This window comes from Acanthopagrus latus, chromosome 10, assembly GCF_904848185.1.
Source record: "Acanthopagrus latus isolate v.2019 chromosome 10, fAcaLat1.1, whole genome shotgun sequence".
Taxonomy (NCBI): domain Eukaryota; kingdom Metazoa; phylum Chordata; class Actinopteri; order Spariformes; family Sparidae; genus Acanthopagrus; species Acanthopagrus latus.
In genome coordinates, this window is record NC_051048.1 from 2,655,622 (window position 1) to 2,672,519 (window position 16,898).

At 41.3% G+C, this 16,898-nt stretch overlaps 3 protein-coding genes across 8 annotated transcripts; 2 read left to right on the forward strand and 1 right to left on the reverse strand.

Moving 5' to 3' along the window:
• Positions 1-178: 178 nt before the first annotated feature.
• Positions 179-10,753, reverse strand: LOC119026878 (arfaptin-1-like). Of its 5 annotated transcripts, none has more exons than XM_037111527.1 (9): positions 10,501-10,753; positions 7,869-8,026; positions 7,528-7,589; positions 5,450-5,546; positions 5,142-5,266; positions 4,825-5,046; positions 4,509-4,666; positions 3,916-4,090; positions 179-3,781 (listed from the first exon to the last, which is right to left on the reverse strand). In XM_037111527.1, the coding sequence occupies exons 3-9, from the start codon at positions 7,552-7,554 to the stop codon at positions 3,626-3,628; spliced, it is 960 nt and encodes a 319-aa protein (XP_036967422.1). In that variant the 5' UTR covers positions 7,555-7,589; positions 7,869-8,026; positions 10,501-10,753; the 3' UTR covers positions 179-3,625. The 5 variants fall into 5 exon arrangements, with proteins under 5 accessions (XP_036967422.1, XP_036967420.1, XP_036967421.1 ...); XM_037111525.1 differs by having other exon boundaries at positions 7,483-7,589; XM_037111526.1 differs by lacking the exon at positions 7,869-8,026.
• A 1,028-nt stretch (positions 10,754-11,781) lies between these two features.
• LOC119026841 (tripartite motif-containing protein 16-like) lies at positions 11,782-13,654 on the forward strand. 2 transcript variants are annotated; one of them, XM_037111438.1, is made up of 2 exons: positions 11,782-13,210; positions 13,527-13,654. In XM_037111438.1, exons 1-2 carry the CDS (start codon positions 11,842-11,844, stop codon positions 13,538-13,540), a joined length of 1,383 nt encoding a protein of 460 aa, XP_036967333.1. In that variant the 5' UTR covers positions 11,782-11,841; the 3' UTR covers positions 13,541-13,654. The 2 variants fall into 2 exon arrangements, with proteins under 2 accessions (XP_036967333.1, XP_036967332.1); XM_037111437.1 differs by having other exon boundaries at positions 11,783-13,631.
• Positions 13,655-15,947: 2,293 nt separating this feature from the next.
• On the forward strand, positions 15,948-16,534 carry LOC119026913 (histone H3). The gene has a single exon (XM_037111592.1). It carries the CDS (start codon positions 16,073-16,075, stop codon positions 16,481-16,483), a length of 411 nt encoding a protein of 136 aa, XP_036967487.1. The 5' UTR covers positions 15,948-16,072; the 3' UTR covers positions 16,484-16,534.
• The last annotated feature ends 364 nt before the right edge of the window (positions 16,535-16,898 follow it).

Consider the following 16,898-nt stretch of genomic DNA (forward strand, 5'->3'; position numbering starts at 1 on the left):
CATCGGAGACGTGAAGATGCAACCTGTTCTTCTTTCAGTATGTTCTATTAGTATGTGAAGTGAAAACATCTGCAGAGAGGAAGGTAAAAACCAAACTGTGTGTGTGTGGAAAGCACCTGAAAACTGAACGATCGGGGACGTTTTAACACTCACAGTAAAAGCTTTAATCACACAGCTGTAGATTCAGTTTTACTCTCGACAGATTTATTTGGCAGTTAGTTAAAACATTAAGGTACTTATGTACATGTTGGTCATTTATTAGAATGTACAATACAGATTTTAAAAATTCCCCTTTAACCCTTTAAGAAGAAGTGGATGTTTACAGTTTGCTGGAGGAAACATTCATTTAAGATGTAGAAAGTTCAGCTTTAACTTCACAACACTTTGTGTGTTCCAGCAGACAGTTAACTGTCTGCTGGAACACACAGCCTAACTTTCTCTTGGTAATCTGATTACTTTTAGTTGATTTTCAGGAAAAAAACCCCCCACAAAAATAATCCTGTACATGAATCATTTCTTCCCTTTGGTCTGAAAAAAGGGAGATGTGAGGACATTGAACACATCACATATCATTTCTCTTTTACTTTTACTTGAACAGAGGTGCAAAAAAGGAACATTTAAGGGAAAAAAAAGCAAACAATTTTAAAAATGCAGCATCATTTTTGCTGTCGACGACATGAAACAGGTGGAATATTACAGTATAATGTTATTAAGTTAAGTTTTCCAGCCATTTACAAAAAAAAACCCATTCAAAAAGGAAACAAGGCTACATGCTAACTGCTCTCCGGGGTTTTCAACCACATATCATGGATTTCCTCAGTGGATTTGTGTAGTGTGCGTTGTTTTTTTGTTTTTTTTGGCATATTTTCATTTTCAATCCGTTGAGGAAGGTGCAGTTGAAAGTTCTGGCATAATTCACGATCATCATAAAAAACTTAAACAAACAAAATGTGTAAAATGGTTTGTTGGGGGGCACAAAACAACATTTTAGCTTTTTTAAATCACCTGAAAGTACATTTTTTAAAAAAAGAAAGTCTAAATATTTGGCTTGTTTCCACTCGTACTTTCCCTTTTAAGGCAATTATATTCAGGTGGGACATTAACGGAGTGCGTTCGTTGTTTTTAAGGCAAGTTTCTGAGACATTATTGCACAAAAGCATCCACAGTCATTGCATAGATGTTGTTGTGAGGCCTGAGGTTCAGTCACAAACAAACACATTCACACATTAACAACAGTAAGTAAGAGAGGAGTTAAATACACAAACAGTATCACAGGAAATATTTAAGGCAGATTACAGATTGCAGTGCAAAGAGCGCGAGACAAAATGACATTTTACACCTTGACACAAATCAGCGATGCCTTCAAATGTTGGATCGCACAAAAACTTGTCAAGTTGTTTCTGTTATTTTGATTTAATGAAAGAGTCGACAAACTTTTGGTCTTCATAAGACAAGAAAAACATAAAAAGGCAGCACATTTATTCAGTGTTTTCATCTGAACGGAATCTAACTCCTGTTGTGTTTTCAGTCTGAGACTACAGGCGGCAAAAAAGCAACACATTAGTTTAGTTAAGCTGTTGTGTTATTGTGAAGCTGGAATGTAACTGGAGTGTAAAGAGAGTGAACTGAGAGGCACCGACCACTGAGGGCAACTTTAATTTGACTAAAACTAAAAATGGTGGTGTTTGAAGTTTATATTCAAAAGGGGGATTATAGACTATTGATATTACATTGGTAGATAGGAAAGAAACACTGGCGACTGAAGAAATGTTGCTAGACAGGTAAGTTATAAGCAACCAGGGAACAAGACAACATCGTCAGTAGACAGAAACATTTTTGGGTTTAATAGAAATTTGTCTGGATTGAAGAGGAAGCCTGAATAGAAGAAACTATTGGTGCCATCAAGCTGCTGAGCATCTTGTCATGTAAACCAGACGGCTAACAAACAGCTAAACTTTGGCTAGTAATTAAATCTTGCTTGAAAGATGGACTACAATGAACCGTTCTCCATCAATGAACACATCGTCATCGTCGACGTATAGCAACATTTTTTGGGGGGTTTGTCAAAAACATTGGTGTCTATCGGTTGTTGAGGATCTTGTCATGTAAACTAGATCTTTGGCTTTGCAGGTTAACAGTACATGTGGACATCCGTTACTCATCCTTGAGTTTTCGAGCAGCAGTGAGCGTTTGATGTGCGAGACAGTTAATACATGCAAACTTTGGCTAAATGTTGCCTGAAAGGTTGTTGATGAAGTGTGGACGGTTGTAGACAAACGAAGCAACATCATCTGCAAAGTGCAACATTATTTAGACTCGACCCAAACGGGCACGCTGGTGTTGTTCAAGCTGCCACAGAAAAGACTAAATAAACATAAAAAACTGACTGGCTACAGCCAACATGTCTAACAACGAAAAGGGCATAATCATCGACATATAGCAACATTTTTTGGTCCTTCCAAATTAATGCTATTGTCTACTGGTCGCTTTGCTTATTGTTAAATATACGAGAGAGGGAAGAAACGACCAGCAGCCAAACAAACAACCACCTCTGATATATAATCTGTGGCTACCAAGTTAAAGCTACAGGTGGTCATCACTTTAACACATTATTTGACACAAACTATTAGATCCGAATACTGACGACAGATCTGATCTCACAGCAAAATTCAATATGAGGAGATCAGCTGCCGTTTGTCTCGCTGTCAGTCCTGTTGGACTACAGAAACAATCGTAGAGAGTTTAATCTACGACGTACTTCTTTTACTTCACAAATAATCTTTGGCTAAGAACAAACATCGGCTTGCAGAGAACAGCTATGTTTCATTTTGGCTTTTTCAGAGAAAAGAAGAGAAGGCAGAACGTATTATATAGGTGTCCAGGTATTTTCATAAACCTGGGCCGAGCTCCTGAACAGAACTGTTAAAAGGAAGCCAAACCTCGCTGGTGCTGAATGTTGGATCCTTCCCTGTTTTCCTGCAGTGGTGTCGAGGCACTTTGAGTCGCTACGAGTTTCTGACTGCAGCGGCTGAGGATTTTTAAAGTTCAAAGAAAGGCTTAGTGCCTCGCAGAGGATTAGATGGATTTACTCCCCAACACACTGAAGCAGAGGAAAAGAAAAGGAGGGGTACATATATGTGTGAGCGTCTCTGTTAAACAGGTCAAAAGTCACAAGTACTGTTGAACATGAGCGTAAATATGGAACAGGAAAAGTTTCATGACTTCAACATAATGAACGTCAAAACTTCTCAAAACTTCCTTTTTTTGTTTGTTTTTTTCTATTTTTACACAATTGGAAAGTGATGCAATTCCATCATTTCTAATCGTTTCCACACCTTTGAGATGTTTGTCAAGACCCAGGAAACTTATTCAATATCCAAAATAATTAATTTCTCCTTAAACTCAATCTAAATTAATCGTTTCTGTTCCAAACACAAAAGATTTCTGGAGCCAAAAACCCACAAACTCCAGTTGCACTCCGTTATAAATAATTACCATCCCAAAGTTTCTAATGCAAAAATTCCCAAACTTTTCCCACAATTGTGTCCGTTTCTCCCGAATAATTTTCTATACCAACTTATGTCCACCTTCCATGGGGCCATGTTGGGTTGTTGTTGTTGTTGTGTCAACTGTCCTCCAGCCAGGAGGGGGCGTCCACGCTGGGGTTGTTCAGGTGGTCGATGGCCTGCCGCATGTTTTGCTCCAGGAAGCTCTGACATGATAAACTGTGAGCCGCGACGGCGCTGTGCAGCAGCCACAGCTGGTTGTGGAGGACTTTGACCTGCAAAGTGAAAAAGTTCATTAATCATTCTGTCGTGCTCGATCTCTCAGTGTTAACAATTTAAACCTTCTCAACCAGCTGCAGCCTCACTGGAGATGAAGCTGTAAATTGTGATATTTAGACCCGAGCCTCACCCGGTTCTCCTCCAGCATCTTGACTTTGACGGACAGGTCGTCTCTGATCTTCTCGTACCGCTCCCTCTGACCCTGGAAGTCCTTCTGGGCCCGCTCCAGTTTGGGCACCGTGACGGCATCCCGAGGACCCAGGTTCAGCTCCTCCATGTCGACCCGGTACGCGTCGTACTCGATCCTGGAGGTGAAAGAAGTTTTTGTTTAGCATTATTCTTGCGGTGAAGTGTCTGAACTGGAATGGAAGTCAGATGTTCATAATTAAGCATTTGATTGTTTTTTTCTGCTTCTAGAGCGATTTCCAACATTTCCCAGAATTCCCTCCAATATCACCCCTCGTGTTGTGTTCATGTCCTATGAGATGAACAACAGACCTGGAGAACATTCCTATATTTACTTGCACAACCTCGCTTTTCCATTTCACCTTAAGCTTGTGATTTTCCTACATTTCCCAGAACGCCTCTGAGTCGTCCTGCAGTCAAACCCCAAACTCTCTTGTGGCAGAACTACAGATTTGTTTCCTGCTCTGTATTGTTCCCTTCATTGTGACGGGCTAACCGTCCGGCTGACAGGAAACAGGAAGTGTGTTTTCCACGCACCTGGCCGCCTCGTACTTCTTGGCGTTCAGCATCGTGTCCTCGATGGTCTTGTTGACCAGCGTGTTCATGTCGGCGGTGAAGGCAATGATGGCTTCCGACAGAGTTTTACCGCTCTTAGACAGAAACTTCTGAGCCTCTGAATTCAGACCAAACTCCACCTAACGGAGAACAAACGAAAGAGAGAGCGCCAACGTTACGCGACACCATCATGGCCGCCTGAGCAGTACGGCAACACGACCTGGACAAACCACACACAGAACCCAGCCAAGAACCATGTTGCTGAGCTCTGATTGGCCGGTCTCAGTTTGAGACTCACGTGCAGCGTTGGCGTTTTGATGCTGAGGTCGCTGAAGGCGTCCCCCAGGGTTTTCTGGGTATCTGTGAACTGAGCCAGCTGATTGGCCAGCGTCTGAGCCAGCTTGGTCACGTTTTCGTAGCGCTGCCGGTCGTCTTTGAGCAGCTCCAGGCGAGGCTCCAGGTCCAGATCCACCGTACGAGATCCACGACCGAGCTTCTCTGACAGAGCCTGCCTGGTGCACTGCAGGGAGGAGAGAGCGAGCTGCTATTGATCCGACTGATCGTTACTGATTACATCGATCGATTAACAGCAGTTCAAATGAAAGCCCGTCTCACCTTGTAGGTGGTGATGCTCCACTTGCGGACTCTCTCTATATTCTCACTGGCTGCGTTCTTGTTGCTGCCTTGAACAACCACAGGTCCACTTCCTGGTTTCTGTGGTGTCACGGGAAGCGCTGGAGCTGGGGTCAAAGGCCAGTGGAGGGTTACCATGACGACATAAATTCAAAATGTAGAGAGAGCGATTCACCCGTTTGTCTCAGTATTTCTGACATATATTAATTTTTGGTATTAATAATTCACATATTCAAATACAGAGAACGACTTGCTTCACGTTCAGTTTTAAAGCTGCTTCGCTCCTTTACCTTTACTCTGCTCTGTTGCCGTGGCGACCTCTGGTGTGGCCTCTGCTGGACAGGAAGTGACACTGTTGTTGACGTGGTTACAGTTGCCATTTTCTTCCTGTAAAGAAATGAAAGTGTATAAACTTGTCAGATCGTTTGTTGGTCCCATTCACAAGATTACATCATCACATGAGTCCAGTTCAGGTTTTGCAAGGTTCTGTTGTGGATCTGAAGCGCTCTACAGAACCTCCTCCAGGAGCAGGCTGGGACTGAAGACTGGAGAGGCTGGTTCTGGTTGCAAAGGTTGCAGGTTGAAATCCAGCTCTCCCTCCCTCATCTGCTGTTGCCGAGAAGCATTTAACAAGTTCCAGACGAGCTTCAGCGACTCTCTAGACACATTTTTTCAAGCTGGAATTTCAAATTTCCAACATTTCTTGAATGCAGCACGAGCCTCAGTTCCTGGAACACGAACATCACTGCTAACCGACAGCACAGAGGTCAAAGGTCGGGAGTCAGAGCACCGTGACGACACTTGGACGGATCGCCGTGGGAACCGGAGCGTACGGGGGCCAATCAGAACCCAGATCAAAAAGGTTGCGAGGTTGCCACGGAGATGATGGCTCCCTGTTGTGATCGGCGGCAGGCTCAGAGGTCAGAGGTCACCGGAACACTCGAGACAGGAAGCAGCCACCTGACGCAGATGAGCCGTAACGACACACACATCGACACACACGGATACGGCTGTCGTCTTTGGTTAGGCACGACCACAGAAAGGAGACGTCAACAGGTGTGTGTGTGTGTGTGTGTGTGTGTGTGTGAGACAGACACACACACACCTGTGGAGGCTAACTGGACCGGAGGAATTTGGCTCAAAGTTGTTGTGTCGCATTAAAGAGACAGCGAGGCATGTAGTGACGCACAACACACACACACACACACACACACACACACACACACACACACACACACACACACACACACACACACACACACACACAGTATCACCTTTGCTCTCTCCAAAGGTTAGGGGGGGAAGCTGGTGTGTGTGAGGCTGCTGGTTTGTTTCCCTGAGATCATAAAAAGGACATAAACTTTATGAAGATTGATTGATTTCTTTTCTTTTACGTCTATTAAAGAGTTGAACAGTGTCGGTGGACAGTAAAATACTGACTCAGAAGTCTTTATGAGTCTTTATGTGGTCTCTTTTTTTATGCTCTTATTCTGAAGGCGGACTGGACTGAACCTCCTCTCCTCTTTATTGCTGCTCTGCACGCAGGTGAGCCACCTGATGACATCACCGCTCCTGTTACCTGCCACCACTCGATCGCCCTTTTAACTAAAACAATGGAAGTCTTATCAGACACACACACTTTTCATCTGCGTGTGTCACACCGGTTTTCCATTGTTGTCGTGACGACGGCTGATAACATTGTGGAGGCCGTTAGCTCGCCGCTGCTCATTTTCTTTTATCCAGCCGGTTACATAACGTGTGTTTGTGTGAGGAGTCGCTGTCAATAACAAATAAATCAAACATGTCTGTTTTATAATGAACTGATAACACGCTCAGTTGTTGACGCTCAGCAGGAGTCATGAGCGTGTGATGCTACACGGCTAACTGCTGGTTAGCTGCAGCGACTGAATAAATGAATGAATGTAGAAGTCCACTGTTGTAAAGTTGAAATAAGGGTTCAGTTTGACAGATTTGGGACGTTAGGTAACGAAAATCAAACATCTGGTGCTTTATGAGCAGATAATTAAAGATCTTCAATTACAGCTGCAGATAATTATTATTTTAATGATCAATTCATCTGCCAATTATGTCAGAAATTATTGAAAAGCAGCAAATTGTCACATTTACACGCTGGAACTGGATGATGTTTCACATTTCTGCTTGAAAAATGACTGAAACTATGAATTTATCATCACAACAGTTATTTCAGTCGGCTCTAGTTTGAACTGTGGGATTACATTTCCTGTTTCTACAGCTGACAGTATTAATTTAGCATATCATTGCAGTTGAAACAGCAGACAAACAGTTTTATCAGCAGTCTCACTGTGGGTGGAGCCTCCTCCTCTGTGACATCACACTCTTGGCTGACCTCTCCTCTCTGCTCCTCCCCCTCCATCCTCTGGCTCCGCCCACGTCTTCTACTTCCTGCTCCTGAAAAATACACAGAAAACTTCGATCTACAACATTTAACTGTAATTTATATGTGAGATTATAGAAAGCTGCTGCAACAGAGATCCAGTGACAAGTTAACGCAAACATTTATATGTGAATTATTTCACCTTGGACTTTTGTTTTTATTGTCGTGTTATATTCAACATGTGAGGCAGCAGACAGTTGTGTACATACACTTTATAAAACACACAAAACATGTCCGGAAAAGTAAAATATTCAAGACATTCTCAGCTGTTTGGTGGAACAATATTCACTCACACTGCTGTTTATTCTTAATGACCTCAGCTGACATTAGTGGGAGTTCAACCATCACCCTGTCAGCTTTAGTGCCTTTCAACTCAGAGCTTCAGCAGTTTTTGTTGAAGCTCATCTGAACTAAGGAGCTCAGTGGTTTGTTTCTGGGTGAACAGCGCCACCTGGTGACAACAAAGCAGAAACTGCTGGTTCACAAATAGTTACCAGGCTGAAACAATCTTGTTTATTCATCTCACGGAGTTCATCCTGGTTTAAGTTACCTTGAGCAACAGTGTGCTCTTATTTTGAAATAAAAACAAAATGAGCAGCGAGGTGAAACCATGACAAACTGTACCAGTGGACTTTTTACGGTGATACACATAATAAAATATACAACAACAACAAAAAAAAAGGTTGTACAATATTCCCGACAATCTGCAACATGAATAATTAACAAGACAATAAAGCCCGGCCCTGTTTTTGTGTTGCATCAGAGGTTGTTTTTAATCATCTGTCTGTTATTCAGCTGATTAAAAGCCTCAAAATACAAATAAACACTCTTCAACACAGCCACACGAGTCACTGCGAGTCTCCAGTATCATAAGGATATCATGGATTTTAATTTTACCTTTGGATAAGTTGAGATTTCTGCAGCATCTTCACCACTTTCCTGTCACAAGTCGTAAAATCATTTCCTTAAAACTGACTGTGCAAAGTACAAATATCATCTACAGTTTATGGTTCTGTGATAAAGAACTCTGTTTGAGGCTGAACTTTGACCTCTCACAGCGGAGAACCAGCAGCAGAACACGGCAGCACGAGTTTCTCTAAATATCGAAATGTGGTTAAATCAACTTCTGCTTATCGAAGAGGAAGATAAGTTTCACTTCTGCATTAGAGCACGTCGAGTAAACTACAACATATTAACATGATGCTGCAGCTAAACTCTAGTAATAAATTCTGTGTACTTTTACTACCAACAGGATCTTTAACAAAGAGGAAACTAAAGAAAAAACACACAGTGACGGACCTTAGAACCACCGGTACCAACCCAGAACTGTATCATCATCCATCTGATGAGTTAATAACTGTTGACACCAGCTTGATCTTTTATGTTTATATATTAATTTGTGAATGAGGTTTCGCCCCCAGTGTGTTAAAACAAAAAGCATATACGCCCTTCGATATCCTTGATAATGACGACTACAACTGTCACAATATCAGACGTCTTGATGTTTATTTAACAATGCCAGCAGTCAGATCTATCTGTAACTTTGTCTTATGTGAGTTTTGTCCTGTTTCTTGGCAGATAAATGACCCTCAGAGTACAAGAATAGAGAGTCTGTAACCATAATAAACATTACACTCACTTAGTAGTTAAGATGTGACCAGATGAACAGGGCCGAAACATCTTAGTTGGATGAGTCACGCGATGTTATCATATGTTGTGAGCAGGAAATCAATATTTCACTTGCAAATATGACAGTTTGTGACATTGTGACACCAGTAATGAGAACATAAACAAGAAAATATATTAAATACAAAGCAAACAATACAATATCTTAAATATGAATTATAAGACAAATGTAATATAAGCGTAAACTAAAAATTAGTAAGTTAAATATTTATTGCTGTGGAGCTACACGGTAGTTAATATTAGGTTTGGAAGAAATTGTAACTGCAATATTGCGATATTTTAAAGCTGTGTTGTGATAACTTCTAAATATCGCAACATTTTCATGCTGTATTGTTTTAACTTCTAAATATCACGATATTTTGGAGCAGCATAAGACGGAAACAGAATCAAATATCACAATGTTTTTCACCAAATATCACGATATCAATATTGTGACATTATTGTAGTGTTGACTGTTGGTACTTTGATGATATATCAACATGAGATTATTGATCAGTGACGATCAGTCGTGTGGACAGAATGACTCAGTGAGTGTCACAACAGGTAGATCAGTTTGGTAACCTCAGGCAGTTACATCACTTTTACTGTAATTCAGCCTTTAAATCCAGGAAAAGACACTGATGTCATATCATGATGTTGCAGATATATGTTATAATGCTCAGGATGAGGCGATAAAATCACATATCACAATATATTTGATAAAATACCTAAATATTGATGTTTCAACAACATTGTAGGGATGATCACTGGTACTTTGACTGAATGTGAACACAGTGAGATTTCTCATAAACAGGCTAATAAAAGACACTTATGTAATTTAACCATATTGACAATCTCAGACAATATAAAGTCTAATATCACGATATAATATCATGTTGCCTAACATTAGCTTCACCTAGCTTAACCTAAAGTCACACAGCAGTCCTTCAACACATCCTCCCTTCAGATCATGGAGGTTATAATGTTCATACAATATAACTACAGCTCTTATAATGAACTTTGAGCTTTAAGTTCATTACAAACTGTTAAAGTGTTTAAATATAAGCTAACGTCACTGAAGACACAGTGTTCCTGTCAGCCAGGTGAACTCTGCTCCTGTTTTAACACGTTACAGAGCAAATAAATGTGTTTAAAGTCCATAAATCAGCAGTTTAGTTCCGTTAAATGTACATTAATGGTGTCAAAGTCTCTGCTGGTGACATTAAAGAGCCCGGAGGTGACAGTTCAGCCTGACTTTACCTTCACAGCGTCAAAACAAACTCCACCTTCTTCTTCTTCTAATTCGTCTTCCTCCTTTTCTTCTTCTTCTTCCTCCTTTTCTTCTTCTTCTTCCGGCCGTCAGACTTTCTTCCTCCTGTCTTTGCTTTTCACTGAACTCCTCATACAAATGTTAGAAACTTAAAACCGAACCGGACTGTGGGTAAAAAGTTGTGCGGCTGCAGCGCGGAAGAGTCGAACACACCCGGAAGTGTTTTCTAGCCGTTTGTTTCTGGAGTGGAGGCTCGATGTTGACCCCTGTTCCTACCGGAGGGGCGGTGACATCTACTGTACAGACCGGATGTGATCAGAAGAAGAATTATAAACAACTTTATAACTGAGGAGTAAAAGTCTGTTTTATTTTTTAATCTTATTTTGTAGGCATGTACAGTTTAGACTTTCAAAATAAAAGACAATATTCACAGACTAACTGCCCAAACGTTCACTAGATCCATTTAGATCCCAAATACAAATAAATAAAATAATTCTAAAAATCAATTAAAGAAAAAAGACGAAAGATAAAAAAAAGAGTGAAAATCATAAAAATAAATATAACTCAGAAAAAATAATGACATTTATGAAAAATAAAAACAAAAATCACATAGAAAATTAAAAAAACATTTTAAAGACAGAAGATCACAAAAATATAAAAAAGAAAAAATCATTAAAACATAAAAAAGAAATTAATTAAAAATAGAAAACACAAAAAATCATATACAAATTTAAAAATTAATTTAAAAGACAGAAAATAATAAAATATAAAAAGGTAAAGTAAATAACAAATAAATAACATAAAATAAAGACATAAATGAGTGAAGTGTGTGGATGAAGTGATCAGGTGGATGAAGAGCTCAGCGACAGACTGAAGAGGACGTTTTACTGACAAACACAAAGCCACATCTCAAATCGTCACAGATATAATGAGACAAGAACAACAGGAGCGTCTCCAGTCATGATCACAGATCAATATATCAACTTAAAGCTCGGCTGTAAACCTGCACAGGACAGCTGAACACGCTGCCAACGTTCAGACCGACTGGAAACCAGTAAAGGAAGCTTTCACTGCAAACTGCTGCACTTCCTGCTGCGAACACAGACGGACGACTCCTCCCTCTTCTCCAACAGTCTGACTGGGTTTCCTGCTTCCTGCCAGAGTAGAGACGGGTGTGACCGACATGCTGTGACGTGCCAGAGGCCGCCTCTTTACCGCGGACCAGCATGCAACTGTGAAACACCGAGGGAGGGTTTGTTTCCTGCTCGATGCTTTTTACTGGCTGTGAGAAAGTGAAACTCTTCAGACGCTCTCTGTTGTTCGGAGGTGAGATGGCGCAGCAAAGAAACCAAGCAGACAAGCTGAAATTCAGCTGTTCGATCTGTCTGGATCTACTGAAGGATCCGGTGACTATTCCCTGTGGACACAACTACTGCATGAAGTGTATTAAAGACACGTGGGGCAAAGAGGATCAGGAAAAAACCCACAGCTGCCCTCAGTGCAGGAGGAGCTTCACACCGAGGCCTGAGCTGCTGAAAAACACCTTGTTGGCAGAGTTAGTGGAGGAGCTGAAGAAGACTGGACTCCAAGATGCTCCTGCTGATCTCTGCTATGCTGGAGCTGAAGATGTGGCCTGTGATGTCTGCACTGGGAGGAAGCTGAGAGCTGCCAAGTCCTGTCTGCTTTGTCAGATTTCTTACTGTGAGCAACACCTGCAGCCTCATCTTCAATCTCCGGCTTTTAAAAAGCACAAACTGGTTGAACCCTCTGTGAAGCTCCAGGAGAACATCTGCTCCCGTCACGATGAGGTGATTAAGATTTTCTGCCGCACTGATCAGAAGTGTATCTGCCTCGTCTGCTCAATGGACGACCATAAAGGCCACGACACAGTGTCGGCTGCCACAGAGAGGGCAGAGAAGCAGAAGCAGCTCGATCAAAGTCGGCAGGACGTCCAGCAGAGAATCCAGGACAGAGAGAAAGACGTGAAGCAGCTTCAGCAGGAGGTGGAGACGACCACTCGCTCTGCTGATGAAGCAGTGGAGCACAGTGAGAAGATCTTCACCCAGCTGATCCGTCTGGTGGAGACCAGACGCTCTGATGTGAAGCAGCGGATCAGATCCCAGCAGGAACTGGATGTTAGTTTGGCCAAAGAGCGTCAGGAGAAGCTGAACCAGGAGATCACTGAGCTGAAGAAGAAAGACGCTGAGCTGGAGAAGCTCTCGCTCACAGAGGACCACACCCAGTTTCTTCTCAGCTACCCCTCACTGTCAACACGGACTGAGTCTACAATCTCACCCAGACCAAACATCGACCGCCTGCAGTTCTTTAAGGACATGACAGCAGCTGTGACAGCAGCCAGAGATCAACTGCAGCTGGTTCTTACAGAGAAATTACCTTTAAGAGCTGAGTTCTTACAATATTCACGTCAGATCACACTGGATCCAAACACAGCAGAGAGACGTCTGGTTTTATCAGCGGGGAACAGAAAAGTGACATTTAATGATAAAAATCCACCATATCCTGATCATCCAGACAGATTAATTGACAGACCTCAGGTGTTGAGTAAAGAAGGACTGACTGGACGTTGTTACTGGGAGGTGGAGACGAAGAAGAGGAGCGGGACTGTTTATGTATCAGTCGCTTACAAGAGTGTTAATAGATCAGATTTGTTTGGATCCAATAAGAAGTCTTGGTCGTTAGATTGTTACAGTAGTGGTTATAACTTCTATCATGACAGACAGAAGACCTCCATCTCCGGCCCCGTGCCCTCCAGAATAGGAGTGTACCTGGATCACAGTGCAGGTATTCTGTCCTTCTACAGCGTCTCATCCGACACCATGAGACTCCTCCACAAAGTCCAGACCACATTCACTGAGCCGCTCCATGCTGGACTTTGGCTTTATTGTTCTAATGGAGACACAGCTGAAGTGTGTAAAGTGAAGCAGTGATTAAAGAGGCAGAGGAGAGTTTAACATCAGAGAAATGTGTTGGAGCTTCTGTCTCTGTACAGGGAGAACTGAAGTGATGTGAGCCCGGATGGTTCTGCTGATTGGACCTCTTGTGTGTGTTGTATCAGATGCAGAATGTGTATATATGTGTGATGGTTCTGCTGATTGGACCTCTTGTGTGTGTTGTATCAGATGCAGAATGTGTATATATGTGTGATGGTGATGAGCTGCTGAGCTGCCACGTCCTTATTGAAGCAGCAGTGAGTTCAGCTGACAGACGTTCAGCTGGATGCCTCAGATATTATAGAGTGTTGTGTTTTCCTCTGGATGGAATCTGATCTGGGTCCAGTTTGATTGATGTGACGTCGTGTATCAGTGTGTAACTGTCATCAGTTTGTACGATCTAATAAATGTGTGACGTGATGCTGGAATCAGACTGTGTGTTTGTTTCTGCTCTGCTCAAACTTTCATTCTTCAGGGCGTCAGAACTTCTGCTGCAGCAGAACTCGCTGCCAAAGTTCAGCCCGACTGTAAACGTGTTGATAAGAGTCATAAATGTTGCCAAAGTTCAAGCTGCTGCTTTTCTTCTGTGGAACCACTGATGCACAAATATGCAAATACATGAAAGAGAAAAAGAAAACTTATAAAAATAAAGAATAAAATAAGCAAAATTGTTTTTAAAAAACACAGAACATGATAAAAAATATTGAAAAGATTGAAGAAAAAAAATTTGAATAATAAAAAATATATAAAAAAAGAACAAAAAGAAAGAAAAACTAAGAAAATAATAATAAAGTTATGTAAATATTAATTAAGACATAAAATTATCACAAAATTATAAAACAATAAAATACACAATAATAGAAATATAGAAATAAAAAAGAAATACATAAAAAAGATGACAAGAAATAAAGACAAAAAATCATTAAAAAATGAAAAACAAAAAGACAAAAAATAATTTAAAAAAAAATAAAGAAAACAACTTTAAGAAACAGTAATAACAACCAAAGATAAAAAAGACAGCAAATAATACAAATATAGAAAAAAATAAAGAAAATCATTAAGAATACAAAAGACAAAAAAAATCTTAAAAAATAAAAACTATAATAGACAGAATGATTAAAATCTAATCAAAGAAATGAAAGAAAGCAATAGAAAATATTAAAAAGAAAATCATCAAAATAAAATAAACAAATGAATAACAAATAAAAAGAAGAATCTTTAAAAATGAAAAGAAATTAAAAAGACAGAGAATGATAATATATTAAGAAACAAAGTAAGCACACAATAAATACAATAAAATGAGCAGTCAGGTGTGAGCGTCACAGTGACGCAGGTGAATCCTGTCGCCTCGCTGCCATGACGATCAGCTGGTCTCCACCAGCGACTGCAGGCAGCGTTCAGTCTGTTACATCAGGTTCAACACCTGCAGCCGATCACACACACCACTGAGTCACACTGACACTCAAAGCTTTCCTCCTGTCAGTCACACAGGAGAGAAACTGAGTACATATAACTCCACTGACACCTTCTGGCTGGATGAGGTTTCTCACATTAACCTGACAGCAGACATGTTTACTGCTTCTGTGTATCATCATGTGGTAAATATTGATCCCTTTGTCACACAGTCACTCAAGAAAAGGAGGTTAAGAGTTGATCCATTTCTATTAGACTTAATGACTAAATAATCTCATGTTATGAACCATGTTGTTGTATTTGTGACTGAAAAAGAAACGATCCAGGTTTCTTTGCAACAGGATGTTAACATATATTCAATATATAATAATTTATTTTTATTTTTACTTAAATTAAGCACAGAAGTACAGTACACAGAAACATTTGTCAGTATGTGACAAATAAAACCTTTTAATCTTGAATCTAGTACCACATGGAAACACCAGGGGGGGAATTCTGTATGTTGTAACTCTAAATAAGATAAACATTTGAATGTAATAGGCTCATCATGACTCTTTTAAATCTATACAAATGCAGAAGAGCTGTTAAAGATAGATTTTTCTTCAAGTAAAGTGAGTAAAGTAGAGTAAAGTAAAGTGTTCAATCTGATAGACAAGCTGAACTAATAGATCATTTTGGCTGTAATTAGGTCTGATTTAGTGAGGATACACTGAATATAACGTTTTAAAAACAATTCAGAATGAGCTTTATTGGACAGGAAGTTTAATCCACTTGTAAGTATTTCTCTTTGACACACAGCCCAGAGAACAAATGTCAGTAGAACAGAAACAGATATACTGTTAAAAAAGAGGGACAATAAAGCTGAACAAAGATATTTAACGTTTACAGTTGAAAATAACAGTTTATATTGTACATAAAGACACTAAAATCTCCTTCATCTGAGCTGTAAACAAACAACACTTCCTCCCTCCTTTGTCATCAGCCGTTGAGGAGGCGGGGCTTGTTTGAATTCAGCCGCCGTGTTTGTGATTGGTTACTTCAAACTATCTTCCTCCTAGTCAGCCACCAGCTACAGCGCGCGCCTTCTCTCCGCTCTGACCAATCAGCGCCGCCGCCGCTCCGGCGCTCTCTTTATAAACCCGCTGCTCGTCGCAGAAATTCATTCTTTCCCTGTGACTCCAGAGAAGATCGTCTCAAGATGGCCAGAACCAAGCAGACCGCCCGTAAATCCACCGGAGGAAAAGCTCCCAGGAAGCAGCTCGCCACCAAGGCCGCCCGTAAGAGCGCCCCGGCCACCGGCGGAGTGAAGAAGCCCCACAGGTACAGGCCCGGTACCGTGGCTCTGAGAGAGATCCGCCGCTACCAGAAATCCACCGAGCTGCTCATCCGCAAGCTGCCCTTCCAGCGCCTGGTCAGGGAGATCGCCCAGGACTTCAAGACCGACCTGCGCTTCCAGAGCTCCGCCGTCATGGCCCTGCAGGAATCCAGCGAGGCTTACCTGGTCGGCCTGTTCGAGGACACCAACCTGTGCGCCATCCACGCCAAGAGGGTCACCATCATGCCCAAAGACATCCAGCTGGCCCGCCGCATCCGCGGAGAGAGAGCTTAAACTGACCCCGGATCTGTTTAACACCACAACGGCTCTTTTAAGAGCCACATATTTAATCTAAGAGCTGCAGGTTCCTTAATTATCACGCCTGAATTTATTAGACTGTTTTTAAAATGTATTGATCTGCAGGAAGGGGTTCAACACGAGCTGAGACCACGTGCTCCTCACAGGTCTAAACATCAGGCCCCAACATTAGTCAGTTACTATGTTGCTGACAACTAAAATCTTTTAGTCTTGAAGTTTAGTTTTGAAGGTAAAACGCACATCAACACAAGTTAATGTGTGTGTTTTTTTTGTTTACATTTGCTTCCACGTTTAAAGAGAATACATTAGGACACAAAGCACAAGAGGCCTTCAGTCTGTTTCCCTCCAAAACAAACTGTTGATGGGTGTGTTGTCACCTTTGGCAGTCACA

Coding starts and splice junctions, on each gene's coding strand:
- LOC119026841 (XM_037111437.1), top strand. CDS start 11,842: ATGGCGCAGCAAAGAAACCAAGCAGACAAGCTGAAATTCAGCTGTTCG.
- LOC119026878 (XM_037111523.1), bottom strand. CDS start 5,765: ATGAGGGAGGGAGAGCTGGATTTCAACCTGCAACCTTTGCAACCAGAA. Junction 5,267..5,449: donor GGCAACAGAGCAGAGTAAAG/GTAAAGGAGCGA, acceptor CTTTGACCCCAG/CTCCAGCGCTTCCCGTGACA. Junction 5,047..5,141: donor GGAGCATCACCACCTACAAG/GTGAGACGGGCT, acceptor TCCTCCCTGCAG/TGCACCAGGCAGGCTCTGTC.
- LOC119026913 (XM_037111592.1), top strand. CDS start 16,073: ATGGCCAGAACCAAGCAGACCGCCCGTAAATCCACCGGAGGAAAAGCT.